The sequence below is a fragment of the Gymnoscopelus microlampas genome, assembly GCF_963454915.1.
Source record: "Gymnoscopelus microlampas genome assembly, chromosome: 5".
In the NCBI taxonomy this organism is placed as follows: domain Eukaryota; kingdom Metazoa; phylum Chordata; class Actinopteri; order Myctophiformes; family Myctophidae; genus Gymnoscopelus; species Gymnoscopelus microlampas.
In genome coordinates, this window is record NC_139942.1 from 44,312,852 (window position 1) to 44,328,889 (window position 16,038).

Below are 16,038 nucleotides of genomic sequence, written 5' to 3' on the forward strand. Positions count from 1 at the left end.
CCCGCCCAAAATTAAGCCGAGTACATTTTTGCTTCCGGTGTCCCCTTGAGAGAGAGAACACCTAGTTTCTGGAATGCAATGCATGTATATATAGATATTATATAAATAATAATAACAAGAATAACAATCATAATAAACCTCATTAATGTGCCATTCAAAACAATTCCAAACGTGTTAGTGGTTAGTGGTATGCCATGTCGATGTTAATGTTAATGTAGGAGCATTCGCGAACTTCGCGCGTGGTGCGCGAGAAAGCATTTGTTTTTTTCTTCTCCTTCTTCCCAGAACTCTGACACTGTGTGTGTGTGTGTGTGTGTGTGTGTGTGTGTGTGTGTGTGTGTGTGTGTGTGTGTGTGTGTGTGTGTGTGTGTGTGTGTGTGTGTGTGTGTGTGTGTGTGTGCGTGCTGATGCGCGTGGCCAGTGACAGAAGGTATAACTTCTTTTTTTCATCCGTACATCAGTGCAAAACAAAAATCTCCCGTCCCTGTATCAGTGTGAAGAAGGTTAAGGTGGTACCGGGGTGATGCTCGTTTAAACCCACGCTCAGTTCCTCCGGCAAACAGTCTATCTTTTGCTCCCCCCCAATAGCCCCCCTCTCCCCCCCCCCCCCATTTCTCCCCCCACACACATACACACACTGTCCTCTCTTCCGTCCCGAGCGAAGAACTGAAGCGTCGTGGAGGCAAAACGATGGGTTTCATTTTTCTTTTTCTCTTCTTTGCACCCTGTCTGCTCCTGTCCGTCTCCTCCTCTCCTCTCCTACACCCGCCCCCGCCCACCCACAATCCCCCCGCCCCCCCCAGCCCACCCACCCGCCCATGCAATCCCCTTTTCTTCTCCTCCTCCTCCATCACTCCTTCTCCTCCTCCTCTTCCTCTTCATCTTCTCCTCCTTTCCCCTCCTGGTCTTCTCTCCTCTCTTCCCTTTATATGAAGTACTCCTTCTTGTCCTCGGCTCCGGAGTGGCCGCCCTCGGCGTTGATGATGGCCGTGTCAGCGTCCGGGGCGTCGTCGGAGCCCTTGGCCTCATGGGTCAGGTACGTGCCTGTTATGACACACAGAGAGAGAGAGAGAGAGAGAGAGAGTACGATTAACAACCACGCCATGCAGTGGCGTGCACAGACATTTTGAGGGGCAGGTGCTCAAGTAAATTATACTCGTTTTTGTTTACTTGGTCTGCTCTTTTTTCCCCTCTACACCTATACCTCTTTGCCAAAAATAGCCGATCTACAAGCCCACAACGCCTCGCAGCGCGAGGCGTTGTGGGCTTGTAGATCGGCTATTTTTGGCTAAAGTTCTCCTCAGAAAAGGGATGCTAGGTTTTGAGTGGCTATGGTAAAAAGAAAAATCATATCACATAAAGATTTGGCGGACCCCCTGTTGAAGACCCCTGCTGTAAACTGGAAAAAAAGGGCACTTCTGGTCAAGAGGGCAAAGGGCAGGTGCTCTAGCCCCACCTAGAGTCTATCTGTGCACGTCCCTGACGCCGTGATCTGTTGTCTTCTTTTATTTTGTAGGGATATTTTTGTGTTTCCTGGTTTCTTTGTTGTTGTTAAGTTTTACTTCACAGTTGTATTCCTTTATTTTGTAGTAATAATGTCTAGTGGGTTTTAACTGTTTTTGTGTTGTTTCATAATGATGTTGGACATCTCTCGCAGTTCGTAGAGAGCAACATTGTATTTTATTTATTTATAAGGCCTTGTGTGGTAAACTTCCTTTATACCCATCCTGGCTTTTGGTACCAAAGGTTACTGGACATTCAGCACGTTCACAAACACACATTAGATATACTGTACCAGTCCACGTAACTAAGAGCAGTGAACAGGGAAAGACTGCTTTCATGTATTATGCTCCACACAAATGGAACAAACTTCAGGACTCTCTGAAACGGGTGCGATTGGTCTCAATAGAGACATTCAGGGTGCTTCTTGAGGACACACTACATAGTGACTGCACCTGTTTAATGTAACACTGTGTTTATTTGCATCTGTGACATTGTAATGTGATTCAAATGTTTGTTATTGTTTCTCTTTATGTATGTATTTTATATGCTGTTATCAGGGCGTCCTTGAAAAAGAGAGCTTGCTCTCAATGGGCTTCCCTGAATAAATAAAGGAAACATTAGTTGTATCCTGTTTTCTTTGTAGTTGTTACCTGTCTTGTCTCACCACCCTGAATCAATTGTCACCTATGTAATCTTGTGGACCACAACCACGTCACTCTGACTCATACATAACCATAAACAAACCCCATACGCCCATATATAGGCAGGACCACAGCCACGTCACTCTGACTCAGACATAACCATAGATTTCCAAAAATCAGCATTATTCTTACCCTGTACAGAAAGACAGAAATGTACAGATCCGTTTTTGATCGGCCATCGGCCTTCCCTAGTATCTAAATATCGGCATCAGCATCGGCCACTGAAACAATCACACCCAGTGTGAAGTGAGCGGTGATATTTATGAGTTATTAATTTCATCATGCATCTCGGTAGCCAATCACAGCACGTCCTGCGAAGTGACGTGCTTACATTTTTTACATTATTATTAATTTCATCATGCGTCTCGCTAGCCAATCACAGCGCGTCTGCGAAGTTTGAAGTTAATTTCATCATGTGTCTCGCTAGCCAATCACAGCACGTCCTGCAAAGCTTAGCCTATGGGCGTGTTTTCCACAGCATGGCGTCACAGCGAAAGACACATTTTCACGACGGAAAGAAAAACTTTCGCCACGGATGGATCCTAAACCCTCTTATACGAGCGGTTGCACCGCTCAAAAACATAATCAGTCAATCACTAACACAATGAATGATAGATCATTCTAGGCTAGGCACTTCCCTCTTCATACTACATGCTCAGCATTGTCACAGCTCCGTTCCTGCAGCCTGTCAGTGATCAAACTCCCATCACCTCCCCAGCCAGCCTCCTCCTTGTTGGCATCTAGGTCTTCTCCATGTTAAATGCATGATTCTGCGGATTGCGTGATGTTGTGTATCTGTCATGTTCATGTAATAATAACTCTAGTATCTTAGGCTCTGCTTCTGGGGGGGATAGCGTTCTCGGATTGTGTGTCGTGCTTGCGTCAGATAATCGCTAGTATCACAGGAGAGCAGAGAGTCAACACCGCCAAAACCGAATGCAATAAATGGTTAATCCATTGAGACCGGGAATACATCTGTGTGTCATTTTTAGACTCCTTTGGCTATTCAAAAATAGCAGATATACAAGCTCATAGCGCGGCACCGAGTGCCGCGCTATGAGCTTGTAGATCTGCTATTTTTTGTAAAATAAAATCGTGAAAATGTGTGCAAATCTTTGAATATATATATATTTTTAAAGTGAACATTTTTGACTCAAATCTTTGCTTCTGGGGGGTCCCTGGAACAAAACACTTTGAGATGGGGATCCGCGGCCAAATACATATAATTTTGGGGGTCCTTTGAGAACCACTGATACAGAAACATACGTTTTTCAAAAAACTGTTGGATTTAGAAGACATTCATAGAATCCCCAGAAAAAAAATATGGTATATATTCAAATATTTGCACAAAGATTTTTCTAAAAATAGCAGATCCACAAGCTCGTAGCGCGGCACTCGGTGCCGCGCTACGAGCTTGTAGATCTGCTATTTTTGAATAGCCAAAGACATCTAAAAATGACACACAGACAGCGTTCCCGGTCTTAATGGGTTAATCCCGATGACAGTGTCAGATGACTGAATACACACACTGCTGCGTACCAATATATTCCGTTAGTCCAACACAATGGTAAGTACTTCATGATACTTGATTTGCTGCACGGCACAGCCCTGAGAGAGAGATTTATACTGTAAGTCCTGAGAGATTTATCTCCGAAAGTTTTTACACTTTCAGACATCAATTAAAAACTCCAGGTTCTTACTGTGCATAACTGAGACAGATCCCTGTAAACGGAGAGAGCGTGGGATGAGAGGAACGAGGGAGAGCGAGAGAAAAGAGAATACAATTACCAATGGTCCCTCGACTGGATTTTCTAAGCTTGGCACAACTAATTCATCTCTATTTTTTTTCCATTTGTCATACATTATCGTAGCAACTGACAATTATCTGCTATTGTAGATATGAGCCACGTCCCTGATGACAGAGAGAGAGAGAGAGAGAGAGGGAGAGAGAGAGAGACACGAGAGAACGAGGGGAGAAAAAGAAAGATGGAGGATAGACAAGAGAGAAATAATGAAACAGAGAGATAGAAAGAGAGGAACACAGAGAGAGTGTATGTCTCCCTGTCTGTGTGCATACAAGTAGGAAAGAGAGAGAAAGAGAAAAACAACAAGGCCGAGAGAGGAAGTAGGTGAAGAGACAGAGAGAGAGAGAGAGAGAGAGAGAGAGAGAGAGAGAGAGAGAGAGAGAGAGAGAGAGAGAGAGAGAGAGAGAGAGAGAGAGAGAGAGAGAGAGAGAGAGAGAGAGAGAGAGAGAGAGAGAGAGACCTTGGTGGTCTTATTTGCTTTTTTAGCTATTTAAATCTCACAACTAAATATTCTATATCCTTCTTCTTTATGATTGTCTCCTTTCCCTCCTATCCATCCTTCCGTCCATGTGTGTGTGTGTGTGTGTGTGTGTGTGTGTGTGTGTGTGTGTGTGTGTGCGTGTGTGTGTGTGTGAACAGCTAATCTCCTGCACCGTTGGACTGATCGGCGTGAAACTTGGCAAACACAGTGAGTAGGCCATCTGCTGGGCCATTAATAAAAAAATAAAATAAAAAAGGTCCTTAAATCGTCACTTCACTGACATCTGGGGACCCCCCCAAAATCATGTGGGGACCCCCCCGTGGGTCCCGACGCACAGGTTGAGAACCACTGTCACAGAGGCTCTAACCAGCCCTATGAGCTGCTGTTATCGCTACACATCCAGGCTCAGAGAGCATTGGCATAATAGCCTCTATATCTTTTTGTAATTAATTTACCTGCCTGAATACTTGACTCGGCGCTTGACAGCCGCCTCCCGCATTAGTGTGTGTGTGTGTGTGTGTGTGTGTGTGTGTGTGTGTGTGTGTGTGTGTGTGTGTGTGTGTGGGTACGGAGGTGTGTGGGGGTGGGTGCGCTTGAGTGGGTAGCCGACCCATGGGTCTGAAATAAAGATTAAATATATACATTCATTTTTTTATCCTAGTTATGAATATGATTATTATTTATTATAAAGAGGGGAGAGAGAGAGAGAGAGAGGAAGTCATTAGGATTAGTGTATTTGTTCACTCTGTGCATACGAGTAGAAAGAAGAGAGAGAGAGAGAGAGAGAGAGAGAGAGGGTGACTGCAGGTTAGAGGCTGTTAAGCCATTAAAACCGGGAAAGCATCTGTGTCATTTTTCAATTTTTGCGTTGGCTATTCAAAAATAGCAGATATACAAGCTCACAGCGCGTCACTTCGTGACGCGCTGTGAGCTTGTATATCTGCTATTTTTTGAACATTTTTGAAAAACTCTTGAAAGTGTGCGAACTACTGATTTAGAAGGCATTTGTAGAATCGGCCTCAGGTCTTAAAGGAGTAGTTCACCCAAACAAATGAAAGAAATTGAGTAAAATGAAATTAAGTAATTTTTTGGGTGAACTACTCCTTTAAGGCGAGCCGCGGCACTGCAGGATGTGGAGAAAGACGCAGCGGCGTGAGTGAGTGACTTATAATATAAGCTATAGGTGGGTCTCCAAGGAGAATGTCAATGCTAGGTGGGTCTCCAAGGAGAATGTCAATGCTAGGTGGGTCTCCAAGGAGACTGTGTACAAAGTGCACAATAACAGCAGAGATGCAGTTTGACCTGATACGACTGCCTGGGTTTATTAGCTGAAAACACATTTTCAGGACTCAAGAGCTGCTGTGGGTTTCTGCAGCACACACACACACACACACACACACACACAGTAATAAGTCCTCAGCGTTGCATAACTGTGGGGAGTGAACAAATGGAATCAATTAAGATTATTGATTGTCGAGGGCCCACCGATGGCTTATACTAGTGCAGCGGTTCTCAACCTTTTTAGGCAGCGACCCCCCCCACCCCCCAAATAATCATAATTGAACTGGGGACCCCGCAAAAGAATCATATTTCAACTGGGGACCCCGCAAAATAATCATAGTTCAACAAGGACCCCCCACCCTGACAAGCACTTGGAGGTGTAGGAGTTGAGGCATTTAGTTTGACTCGGTTTCACAGATAAATATTGTGAAAATAGCCATTGCGAGGCGTTGTGAGCTTGTAGATCAGCTATTTTCTGCTGTCATCTGGGGACCCCCCCCCCAAAATCTCCACTGGCTTAGTGGTTAAGGCAAGTACCACATATAGGCTCTGACACAGCCTGACAGCGAGTCACGGGTTCGATTCCCAAGCCCAGCGGACCTTTGCTGCATGCGTGTCGCTCCCTGACTCTCTCCTTATTTCCTGTCAAATCTCCACTATACTATCCAACAAACAAAAAGGCAGAAAAGTGTGTCATGTTTTCCTTTGGCAAAGTGACAATTATTACTGCATGTTGTTGTCCTCTCAGCTCATGTGTGACCAGACGCTCTCATAGTAACATGGAGCTCAGTCCAGGATGGTCCGGATGGCGAACGCAAAGACAGCATTGTTGCTGTCAGGCAGAAAGATTGTATCTCAATTTTTCAACTTTATTCCCGTGAATGAATGCCCTACCTGAGTGGCTTTCAACCCTTTTCATGCCAAGGACCCCTAAATTGATATACATTTGGCCGCGGACCCCCACCTGAAAATGTTTTGTGCCAGGTATCCCCAGAAGCAAAGATTTTAGTTCAAAATGTTCGCTTTTAAATATATACATATTCAAAGATATGCACACATTTTCAAGATTTTTCAAAAATAGCAGATCTACAGGCTTGTAGATCTGCTATTTTTGAATAGCCAAAGCTAAGTGGTTAAAATGATTCTGAGGCTATGTTACACACACTCATCAAACAGAGTAGGCACCGCTTACTCACACTGGGTGTGATTTTTATGTAAACATAGGGCAAAAGGTATATACTATGCCTTTAGCGCTACAATGGTGGTGCACCAAAATAGCGAGAATAGCCAATCTACTATTTCACAACACGGCACAGTAATTCGAGACAAAAATGTAATATTAAAATAAAATAAAGTTGAGCCAGGCCTATGCTGTAGCAGAAAACGTACCGTTTTGGTGATGCACACGGCGAGGCACACGCTGTACTCTCTACTCAATCATCTGTAACAACTCTAATAGCACTTCTTCAAACTGCTTTATCCATGTAGGAGATGGTGAACAACCAGCAATAACACTCAACCACTTTCCATTTTAGCTCACACAAAGCTCAGTGCTATTTTTCACCATTTGTAAAGTATATAAAATAGGGCTTACATACAGTAAGTGGTTGAAGTAAAGTGACAGCAACACGTCACGGTTTCCATCCAGCTATGTCTCCTATCCATTCATTCAACCCTCCTTTCATTCATTCAGCCATCCACCTTTTCACTCTTCCATCCATCCATTTGTTACTTTGTTCAGCTTTCTTTCTTTCTTTCTTTCTTTTTCCTCTATTTATTCACTCCATTGAGAGCAAGCTCTCTTTTTCAAGGACGCCCTGACAACAGCATATACAATACATACATAATAATAAATTAAAAAAAACATTTCAATCATATTCAGTGGTGGAAAAAGTATTCAAATGTTTTACTTAAGTAAAAGTATCGATACTGAAATGTAGAAGTACTCCGTTACAAGTAAAAGTCCGGAATTCAAAATTTACTTGAGTAAAAGTACAAAAGTATTGGTATCAAAATGTACTTAAAGTACCAAAAGTAAAAGTACTAAAATGTTTGAAAATAGCAGATCTACAAGCTCACAACGCGTCGCGATGCGACGCGTTGTGAGCTTGTAGATGGGCTATTTTCAAATAGCCTATGTATAAAATAGGGCTAAAGTGGTTAATGTATGTTTTATAATGTAATAATTTATATCTGCAAAGTAACTAGTAACTCAACTTTTCAAATAATTGTAGTGGAGTAAAAGTACTATATTTTCCTCAGAGATGTAGTGGAGTAGAAGTAAACGTATTGAAAATTGGAAATACTCCACTAAAGTAAAAATACCTCAATATTGTGCTTAAGTACAGTACTTGAGTAGATGTACTTAATTACTTTAGTTTACACCACTGATCATATTACAACGTCACAGATGCAAATAAACACAGTGTTACATGAAACAGGTGCAGTCACTATGTAGTGTGTCCTCAAGAAGCACCCTGAATGTCTCTATTGAGACCAATCGCACCAGTTTCAGAGAGTCCTGAAGTTTGTTCCATTTGTGTGGAGCATAATAAATTACAGCAGTCTTTGCTTGTTCACTGCTCTTACGTGGACTGGTACCTCTAATGTGTGTGTGTGAACGTGTTGAATGTCCATGCAACAGCGTCATGTAATGTCATGTAAATTAATGTAATGTCACGTAATGTAAATTAATGTAATGTAATGGACATTACTGTGGCAATCACAATCAAACAATACATACGATTGAATCTCTATTCAGAATTTTAATTACGAGGCTTAGAATCGGATGGTGGCAGCTGTTAGGAAACCTGTGTGTGGGTGGATGTGTGTGTGTGTGTGTGTGTGTGTGTGTGTGTGTGTGTGTGTGTGTGTGTGTGTGTGTGTGTGTGTGTGTGTGTGTGTGTGTGTGTGTGTGTGTGTGTGTGTGTGCGTGCGTGCGTGCGTGCGTGCGTGTGTGTGTGTGAACAGCTAATCTCCTGCACCGTTGGACCGATCGTCGTGAAACTTGGCAAACACAGTAGGCCATCTGCTGGGTCATTAATACAAAAATAAAGTAAAAAGGTCCTTAAATCGTCACTTCACTGACATCTGGTGACCCCCCCAAAATCATGTGTGGACCCCCTCGGGGGGTCCCGACGCACAGGTTGAGAACCACTGTCACAGAGGCTCTAACCAGCCCTATGAGAAGCTGTTATCTCTACACATCCAGGCTCAGAGAGCGTTGGCATAATAGCCTCTATATTTTTTTGTAATTAATTTACCTGCCTGAATACTTGACTCGGCGCTTGACAGCCGCCTCCTGCATTAGTGTGTGTGTGTGTGTGTGTGTGTGTGTGTGTGTGTGTGTGTGTGTGTGTGTGTGTGTGTGTGTGTGTGTGTGTGTGTGTGTGTGGGTGCGGAGGTGTGTGGGGGTGGGTGCGGTTGAGTGGGTAGCCGACCCATGGGTCTGAAATAAAGATTAAATATATACATTCATTTTTTTATCCTAGTTATGAATATGATTATTATTTATTATAAAGAGGGGAGGGAGAGAGAGAGAGAGAGAGAGAGAGAGAGAGAGAGAGGAAGTCATTAGGATTAGTGTATTTGTTCACTCTCTGCATACGAGTAGAAAGGAGAGAGAGAGAGAGAGAGAGAGAGAGAGAGAGAGAGAGAGAGAGAGATAGAGAGAGAGAGCGCGAGACTGCAGGTTAGAGGCTGTTAAGCCATTAAAACCGGGAAAGCATATGTGTCATTTTAGATTTTTGCATTGGCTATTCAAAAATAGCAGATATACAAGCTCACAGCGCGTCACTCTGTGACGCGCTGTGAGCTTGTATATCTGCTATTTTTTTCAACATTTTTGAAAAATTCTTGAAAGTGTGCGAACTACTGATTTAGAAGGCATTTGTAGAATCGGCCTCAGGTCTTAAAGGAGTAGTTCACCCAAACAAATGAAACAAATTGAGTAAAATTAAATTAAGTATTTTTTGGGGGTGAACTACTCCTTTAAGGCGAGCGGTGGCACTGCAGTATGTGGAGAAAGACGCAGCGGCGTGAGTGAGTGACTTATAATATAAGCTATAGGTGGGTCTCCAAGGAGAATGTACACGCTAGGGGGTCTCCAAGGAGAATGTCAATGCTAGGTGGGTCTCCAAGGAGACTGTGTACAAAGTGCACAATAACAGCAGAGATGCAGTTTGACCTGATACGACCGCCTGGGTTTATTAGCTGAAAACACACTTTCAGGACTCAAGAGCTGCTGTGGGTTTCTGCACACACACACACACACACACACACACACAGTACGGTAATAAGTCCTCAGCGTTGCATAACTGTGGGGAGTGAACAAATGGAATCAATTAAGATTATTGATTGTCGAGGGCCCACCGATGGCTTATACTAGTGCAGCGGTTCTCAACCTTTTTAGGCAGCGACCCCCCCCACCCCCCAAATAATCATAATTGAACTGGGGACCCCGCAAAAGAATCATATTTCAACTGGGGACCCCGCAAAATAATCATAGTTCAACAAGGACCCCCCACCCTGACAAGCACTTGGAGGTGTAGGAGTTGAGGCATTTAGTTTGACTCGGTTTCACAGATAAATATTGTGAAAATAGCCGTTGCGAGGCGTTGTGAGCTTGTAGATCAGCTATTTTCTGCTGTCATCTGGGGACCCCCCCCCCAAAATCTCCACTGGCTTAGTGGTTAAGGCAAGTACCACATATAGGCTCTGACACAGCCTGACAGCGAGTCACGGGTTCGATTCCCAAGCCCAGCGGACCTTTGCTGCATGCGTGTCGCTCCCTGACTCTCTCCTTATTTCCTGTCAAATCTCCACTATACTATCCAACAAACAAAAAGGCAGAAAAGTGTGTCATGTTTTCCTTTGGCAAAGTGACAATTATTACTGCATGTTGTTGTTCTCTCAGCTCATGTGTGACCAGACGCTCTCATAGCAACATGGAGCTCAGTCCAGGATGGTCCGGATGGCGAACGCAAAGACAGCATTGTTGCTGTCAGGCAGAAAGATTGTATCTCAATTTTTCAACTTTATTCCCGTGAATGAATGCCCTACCTGAGTGCTTTTCAACCCTTTTCATGCCAAGGACCCCTAAATTGATATACATTTGGCCGCGGACCCCCACCTGAAAATGTTTTGTGCCAGGTATCCCCAGAAGCAAAGATTTTAGTTCAAAATGTTCGCTTTTAAATATATACATATTCAAAGATATGCACACATTTTCAAGATTTTTCAAAAATAGCAGATCTACAGGCTTGTAGATCTGCTATTTTTGAATAGCCAAAGCTAAGTGGTTAAAATGATTCTGAGGCTATGTTACACACACTCATCAAACAGAGTAGGCACCGCTTACTCACACTGGGTGTGATTTTTATGTAAACATAGGGCAAAAGGTATATACTATGCCTTTAGCGCTACAATGGTGGTGCACCAAAATAGCGAGAATAGCCAATCTACTATTTCACAACACGGCACAGTAATTCGAGACAAAAATGTAATATTAAAATAAAATAAAGTTGAGCCAGGCCTATGCTGTAGCAGAAAACGTACCGTTTTGGTGATGCACACGGCGAGGCACACGCTGTACTCTCTACTCAATCATCTGTAACAACTCTAATAGCACTTCTTCAAACTGCTTTATCCATGTAGGAGATGGTGAACAACCAGCAATAACACTCAACCACTTTCCATTTTAGCTCACACAAAGCTCAGTGCTATTTTTCACCATTTGTAAAGTATATAAAATAGGGCTTACATACAGTAAGTGGTTGAAGTAAAGTGACAGCAACACGTCACGGTTTCCATCCAGCTATGTCTCCTATCCATTCATTCAACCCTCCTTTCATTCATTCAGCCATCCACCTTTTCACTCTTCCATCCATCCATTTGTTACTTTGTTCAGCTTTCTTTCTTTCTTTCTTTCTTTTTCCTCTATTTATTCACTCCATTGAGAGCAAGCTCTCTTTTTCAAGGACGCCCTGACAACAGCATATACAATACATACATAATAATAAATAAAAAAAAACATTTCAATCATATTCAGTGGTGGAAAAAGTATTCAAATGTTTTACTTAAGTAAAAGTATCGATACTGAAATGTAGAAGTACTCCGTTACAAGTAAAAGTCCGGAATTCAAAATTTACTTGAGTAAAAGTACAAAAGTATTGGTATCAAAATGTACTTAAAGTACCAAAAGTAAAAGTACTAAAATGTTTGAAAATAGCAGATCTACAAGCTCACAACGCGTCGCGATGCGACGCGTTGTGAGCTTGTAGATGGGCTATTTTCAAATAGCCTATGTATAAAATAGGGCTAAAGTGGTTAATGTATGTTTTATAATGTAATAATTTATATCTGCAAAGTAACTAGTAACTCAACTTTTCAAATAATTGTAGTGGAGTAAAAGTACTATATTTTCCTCAGAGATGTAGTGGAGTAGAAGTAAACGTATTGAAAATTGGAAATACTCCACTAAAGTAAAAATACCTCAATATTGTGCTTAAGTACAGTACTTGAGTAGATGTACTTAATTACTTTAGTTTACACCACTGATCATATTACAACGTCACAGATGCAAACTAGAAAAAGTGCTCCTCGGAGCACAGGTCTCCGCCAGGTCAGGCAGGTTATTGTGGCCTCCTGGTGGCGCTATAATAGGCCAATGTGAAAAGGGTGGCATTTCTTCTTAGGCCTTTCAATGGGATGACACTGCGTTCATGATTTGAGGCATTTTGTTCCAAAAATGTGTTTTGCTAAATTAGACCTGCTGGTGGCGCTATAAAGGCCAATGTGAATGTGAAAAGGGGGGCATTTCTTCCTCGGCCTAGTGGGAATCTGCATGCAAACTTTCACGGAAATTGCACACTGCATTCATGTTTTGAGGCATTTTGTTTAAAACTGACCAATCCTGCAAACTTTGGAAGCCACTGTAAGCCAAATAGGATGGAATATGAAATATCGGACAGATCCATCAGAATCACATGACTATGGAGATGCAGTGTACCAATTTGCGTGTTTTTTGGACATAATCTGAAGGAATAATCTCCAAAAATGTATTTTACATAAATCGGCCTCCTGGTGGCGCTGTAAAAAGCAGATGTGAAAAATGCAGTCCAATGTTTTTCCTTGGCCTCTAGGGAGTGTGCGTGCAAAGTTTCACGCAGATCGGTGCAGTTATAGTTAAAAATGCAAATCGGCCAGTTATAGCGCCACCATGAGGCTGATTTGAAAATGTTCAAGTGGCATTTCTTCCTCGGCCTAGTGGGAATGTGCGTGTGCAATTTTATGGAAATGGCAAGCTGCGTTCATGATTGGAGGCAGTTTGTTCAAAACGGACCAATCCTGCAAACTTTGGAAGCCAACCTTAGCCAATGAGGATGCAATATGGGAAATCAGACAGATCCGGGTTGATCACATGACTATAGAGATACTGTGTACCGATTTGCATGACGTTTGGTTAAAAGCTGTAGGTGTAATGAGAAAAAATGGGTTTTGCACAAATCGGCCTCCTGGTGGCGCTATAACAGGCCCATGTGAAAAATGTGGGGCAGAGGTTCTGAATTGGCATCCAGGGAGTGGGTGTGCACAGTTTCGCAGCGACCGGGCCAACGGTGCCGGAGATTAGCTGTTAACACACAGACAGGACACACACACACACACACGGACGGACGGACGGACGGAGGGTAAAACATACTCTCTCGCCATGCCTTTCGGCCTGGCGGAGACAATAAACACAGTGTTACATGAAACAGGTGCAGTCACTATGTAGTGTGTCCTCAAGAAGCACCCTGAATGTCTCTATTGAGACCAATCGCACCAGTTTCAGAGAGTCCTGAAGTTTGTTCCATTTGTGTGGAGCATAATAAATTACAGCAGTCTTTCCTTGTTCACTGCTCTTACGTGGACTGGTACCTCTAATGTGTGTTTGTGAACGTGTTGAATGTCCATGCAACAGCGTCATGTAATGTCATGTAAATTAATGTAATGTCACGTAATGTAAATTAATGTAATGTAATGGACATTACTGTGGCAATCACAATCAAACAATACATACGATTGAATCTCTATTCAGAATTTTAATTACGAGGCTTAGAATCGGATGGTGGCAGCTGTTAGGAAACCTGTGTGTGGGTGGATGTGTGTGTGTGTGTGTGTGTGTGTGTGTGTGTGTGTGTGTGTGTGTGTGTGTGTGTGTGTGTGTGTGCGTGCGTGCGTGCGTGCGTGCGTGCGTGCGTGCGTGCGTGCGTGTGCGTGTGTGTGCGCGCCTGTTATAAGCACGTGTGAACCTACACACACACACACACACACACACACACACACACACCCACACACACACACACACACACACACACACACACACACGCAAACGCACAAACACGTCTGCGGATGCTGTCCTGCATTCTCAATTAGTATCAAGACTGAGTGTGTGTGCATGCAGGGCTGTTTGGTGTGTGTTTGTATGAACGTGCAAAGCGCCCACGCTTACGTATGCACGTGTACTTTATCACACCCTAGGCCGCGCGTGCCTTGCCAGGCGGTTGTTACACGCGCAAATATTTATGTGTCTGTGTTGGGTTCACTCTTTGGCTTGTGTGCGTGTTTTTACAGAAAACGGGTGCGTGAGTGGGAGTGTGACCTTGTGTGTGTGTGCGTGCGTGCGTGTGTATGTGTGTTTGTATTACTATACTTGCCAGGACCAAGTATCGTGGAATTTGAAGAAATATGCATCGTGAGGACCGTTTTCCTGGTCCTCACAAGACAAATGGTTGTTTTATAGTTAAAAAAACGATTTTTAGAGATACGTTAACAATTAGAAAAACATTCAGGTCAGGATTAGACATTTAGAGGTTAGGTTTAGGGATTGGAATTAAGAGTTAAACATGATTTATACTTAGTTGCGCGCCAGTCTCATGCACCGAAAAATAGCCGATCTATAAGCTCACAACGCGTCGCAGCGCGACGCGTTGTGAGCTTGTAGATCTGCTGTTTTTCGGCTTTAGGCTTACGGTTAAAAATGGCAAAATATATATATATCTTAAATGGCATTCATAAAATGGCTGTCCTAAAGTGTTGATGTCCTCACAAGTATAGTAATACAAACGTGTGTGCGCATGTGTGTGCGTGTGCGTGTGTGTGTGTGTGCGTGAGTGTGTGTGTGTGCGTGTGTGTGTGTGTGTGTGTGTGTGCGTGTGTGTGTGTGTGTGAGTGAGTGTGTGTGTTTGTGTGTAACCTTTGTGTCTGATGAGATATCTTCCAAGGACAATGAGGAGACAGAGCAGAATGAAGACGATAACGGCGACCACTCCTCCGATCACGGCGTGGTCCACGCCTGATGAGGTCGACATCGCCGTGGGGTCTGAACGGGAGAGAGAGAGAGAGAGAGAGAGAGAGAGAGAGACATAGACAGAGAGATGAGGGCAGTGGGGTGGGGTGAATGAGAAAGGAGGGGAAGAAGGGATAGTGATAGAAGAGGTGTTGAAACCGAAGCGGTGAGAGGAGGAGATAGAGAGTGGAAGGATGGAGAGATGGAGAGGTGGAGGAGGGCGAGGGAGGAAGGAAATGAGGGGGGCGTGTCAGAGAGACGGGGGTTGAAAGGGAGATTGAGATATGCGGAAGGAGAGAGAGACAGAGAAAATGAGGGGAGGGGAGAGAGAGAGAGAGAGAGACAGAGAGAGAGAGAGAGAGAGAGAGAGAGAGAGAGAGAGAGAGAGAGAGAGAGAGAGAGAGAGAGAGAGAGAGACATATGGACAGAGAGGTGAGAGAAAGGGAAGCAGTGATAAAAGAGAGAACAGAGAGAGGGTGATGAATGAGGACGAGTGTGAGATGGAGATGGAAATAGAGACAGAAGGGAGAGAGAGAAAGTGAGAGAGAGAGAGAGAGAGAGAGAGAGAGAGAGAGAGAGAGAGAGATGCGAGCAGAAATGGACAGTACAGGAACACATGATGACAGACAGAGGAAGTGAGGAGTGAATGAGAGAGAGAGAGAGAGAGAGAGAGAGAGAGAGAGAGAGAGAGAGAGAGAGAGAGAGAGAGAGAGAGAATAATGGGGAGAGTGACAAGAGAGGAAACAAGAATAAGAAAAGAAAACAGGGCAGGGGGAAGAAAAGACAGTATATTACCCCGGTGCACCAGGCAGAGCCTTCAGAAGAGACAGACAATAGACGGACGAGGTAAAGGAGGGCAGTACACTTACAGTCAATTACAATCATTTCTTTTCACAATGCAACAGGAGTCCTCCTCTCAGCACCAGTAACAATCACTCA

The 16,038-nt window shown here is 43.6% G+C and overlaps 1 protein-coding gene across 3 annotated transcripts in view; it reads right to left on the minus strand.

The window, feature by feature from the left end:
• Positions 1-834: 834 nt before the first annotated feature.
• cadm3 (cell adhesion molecule 3) overlaps positions 835-16,038 on the minus strand; it is a 175,546-nt gene continuing 160,342 nt past the window's right edge. For all 3 annotated transcript variants that reach the window (XM_084057122.1, XM_084057120.1, XM_084057121.1), the window contains 2 exons: positions 15,007-15,132; positions 835-1,044 (listed from right to left, as the gene is read on the minus strand). In XM_084057122.1, coding sequence (XP_083913248.1) covers positions 926-1,044; positions 15,007-15,132 — 245 coding nt within the window. In that variant the 3' untranslated portion in view covers positions 835-925. The remainder of the gene's footprint in view (positions 1,045-15,006; positions 15,133-16,038) is intronic.